Source organism: Cydia amplana, chromosome 3, assembly GCF_948474715.1.
Source record: "Cydia amplana chromosome 3, ilCydAmpl1.1, whole genome shotgun sequence".
Classification (NCBI taxonomy): Eukaryota; Metazoa; Arthropoda; class Insecta; order Lepidoptera; family Tortricidae; genus Cydia; species Cydia amplana.
Genome location: NC_086071.1, coordinates 22,938,803 through 22,941,306, shown reverse-complemented (window position 1 = coordinate 22,941,306; position 2,504 = coordinate 22,938,803). Strand labels below are relative to the sequence as shown.

Below are 2,504 nucleotides of genomic sequence, written 5' to 3'. Positions count from 1 at the left end.
TCGCCTACTGAACGGACGTGTGACTTTCCTTTATGCACCCTGCACATATACCACATTGGCGATCGACGATTAAAATAATATGGACTATTGATGCGTGCAAAAATACAATATTGTTTTTATTACTGTGATAGTGGTGTGTAAATATTTAACTGATTTGAGAGCGGTTAGTTTGTGGTGGACATAATACACGTGGTACAAAAAAAATGTCGGTTGGGAAGATTAAGGCTTTCGAAGTAGCTTCTGGCAGTTGGACTCAGTACATCGAGCGTCTGGAGATGTATTTTAAAGCAAACGACATTAAAGCGGAGGTGCAACTACCAACGTTAATAGCAGTCATGGGCGCGGACGCGTACGAGTTATTGAGAAATTTAACTAGCCCTAAGAAGCCCGGGGACATGAAATACGCAGATGTCGTTAAGATCATGCAAGATCATGTGGAACCCAAGCCTTCGTTTATGGCCGAGAGGTATCGTTTCCGGCTGCGGCGTCAGGGCGAAGAGGAAACCGTGGCTCAATACCTCACGGAGCTCAAGAAATTGTCCAAACATTGCGAGTTTGATACGTCATTAGAGGACAATCTCCGTGATCAGTTTACGTGTGGATTAAAAAACGACACTATCAAACAACGCCTTTTTGCCGAGAAAAGTTTAACCTATTCAAAAGCGGTAAGCCTTGCGCTCTCGTTGGAAGCGGCGGAGAGGGACGCAGCGACTGTAGAACGCCCAAGTGCGAGCGAGAGCAACGTTGCCAGATCGGACATGGCGGCCCTAAATTCAATCACACCGGGACCACGTGGCGGAAATAGAGGCAATAACCGACAGAATAACAGTACCAGCACCAGCAATATGCCGAACAATGGCTCCAGATGTGCAGTTTGTGGACGGGAAGGCCACCGTGAAGCTGGTTGCCGCTATAAAAATTTCACGTGCAGCAAGTGTGGGTGCGTGGGGCATCTAAGGCGGGTGTGCCCGTCTTGGGACGCAGCTAGCGGCCAGGGTGCTACCAGGGGGCGCAGCTCGGGCGGCGCCAGGCGCGGCGCGGGCGCGGGCGGTCGCGGCTCTCGGCGCGCCTTTCACCACGTCCAGGCGGCACAAAATGAGACTCCAGGGGCCGACGAGGACAATTCGTCGGAAACTGATTTTGAAGAAAATTTGCATCATCTCTGCTTGAACGACTACAGTGCGGTAAGCATGTCTATGCACGTAGACAACATCATGTTAGAAATGGAAATAGACACAGGTTCCCCGATATCCTGCATTAGCAAGGAAAACTATTATAAATATTTTAGGCATAGGCCGATTAAGCCATTCAATTTGACATTTACATTTATTGATGGGAGTAAATTTAAACCGTTAGGAGTTATAAGACCAGAAGTTGTTTACGAAGGGAAATTAAAAACCTTAGAACTGTTTGTTGTACAAGGGGGTACAACATCTTTGTTAGGCCGACAACGGCTAAGGGAGCTAGGGATTAAGATCCCAGTATTTAACTGTCAAACTGTGAGTAATGATGAACTGTGTAAATTACTCGACAGGTATAAGGAGCTATTCAGCGGCGGGTTGGGGCGGTTTACGGGCGGCAAGGCGACTCTTCGCGTGAAGGAGGGCGCGGCACCGGTGTACTGTCGCGCGCGGCCGCTGCCGTACGCGCTGCGCGACCGGGTGGACCACGAGCTGGACGAGATGCTGCGCAGCGGAGTCATCGAGCCCGTCGACACTTCCGAGTGGGCCACGCCCCTAGTGCCGGTACGTAAAGCTGATGGTGGATTAAGGATTTGCGCCGATTACAAAATAACTCTGAACCCGAATTTGCTGATCGATAGGTACCCGCTTCCAAAAATTGATAATTTATTAGTAAGGCTGAATGGGGCTCGCGTTTTCTCGAAAATTGATTTAACTCAAGCGTATAATCAGGTAGAAATAGACAATTCGAAGCAGTATACGGTTATTAACACGCATAGGGGTTTGTTTAAGTACAATAGGTTGGTCTACGGTCTATCTTCTAGTCCAGGTATTTTTCAGAGAATCATGGCTAATTTACTAAAGGATATTCCACACGTAGAGGTATTTTTAGACGACATTTTAATAGGCACACCAGACGTGGCATCGCATTTAGTGACATTGGACAAGGTTTTACAGAGATTGCATAGTCATGGCATGAAACTAAAAAAAAGTAAATGTTTCTTTTTTACTGAAGAAGTGAAGTACCTAGGTTTTATTATTTCTAAAGATGGCATTAAAGCCGACCCGGCCAAATTTGAGGCAATTGTTAAAACTCCACGACCACAGAACATAACAGAGTTAAAATCATTTTTAGGCGTCGTCAACTTCTATGCTAGGTTCGTGGCAAAGTTAAGCACCATGTTGTCGCCTTTATATGACTTGCTTAGGAAGGGTGTAGTGTGGAAATGGGGTAAACAATGTGAAAATGCATTTAAAACAATTAAGCAGGTATTAGTAAGCGCCGAAGTATTGATGCATTACGATCAAAACAAACCCCTGATT

General features: G+C 46.4%; 1 protein-coding gene across 1 annotated transcript; it reads left to right on the top strand.

The window, feature by feature from the left end:
- The first annotated feature begins 203 nt into the window (after nucleotides 1-203).
- Nucleotides 204-1,813, top strand: LOC134662988 (uncharacterized). The gene is made up of 2 exons (XM_063519292.1): nucleotides 204-1,184; nucleotides 1,535-1,813. The coding sequence occupies exons 1-2, from the start codon at nucleotides 204-206 to the stop codon at nucleotides 1,538-1,540; spliced, it is 987 nt and encodes a 328-aa protein (XP_063375362.1). The 3' UTR covers nucleotides 1,541-1,813.
- The last annotated feature ends 691 nt before the right edge of the window (nucleotides 1,814-2,504 follow it).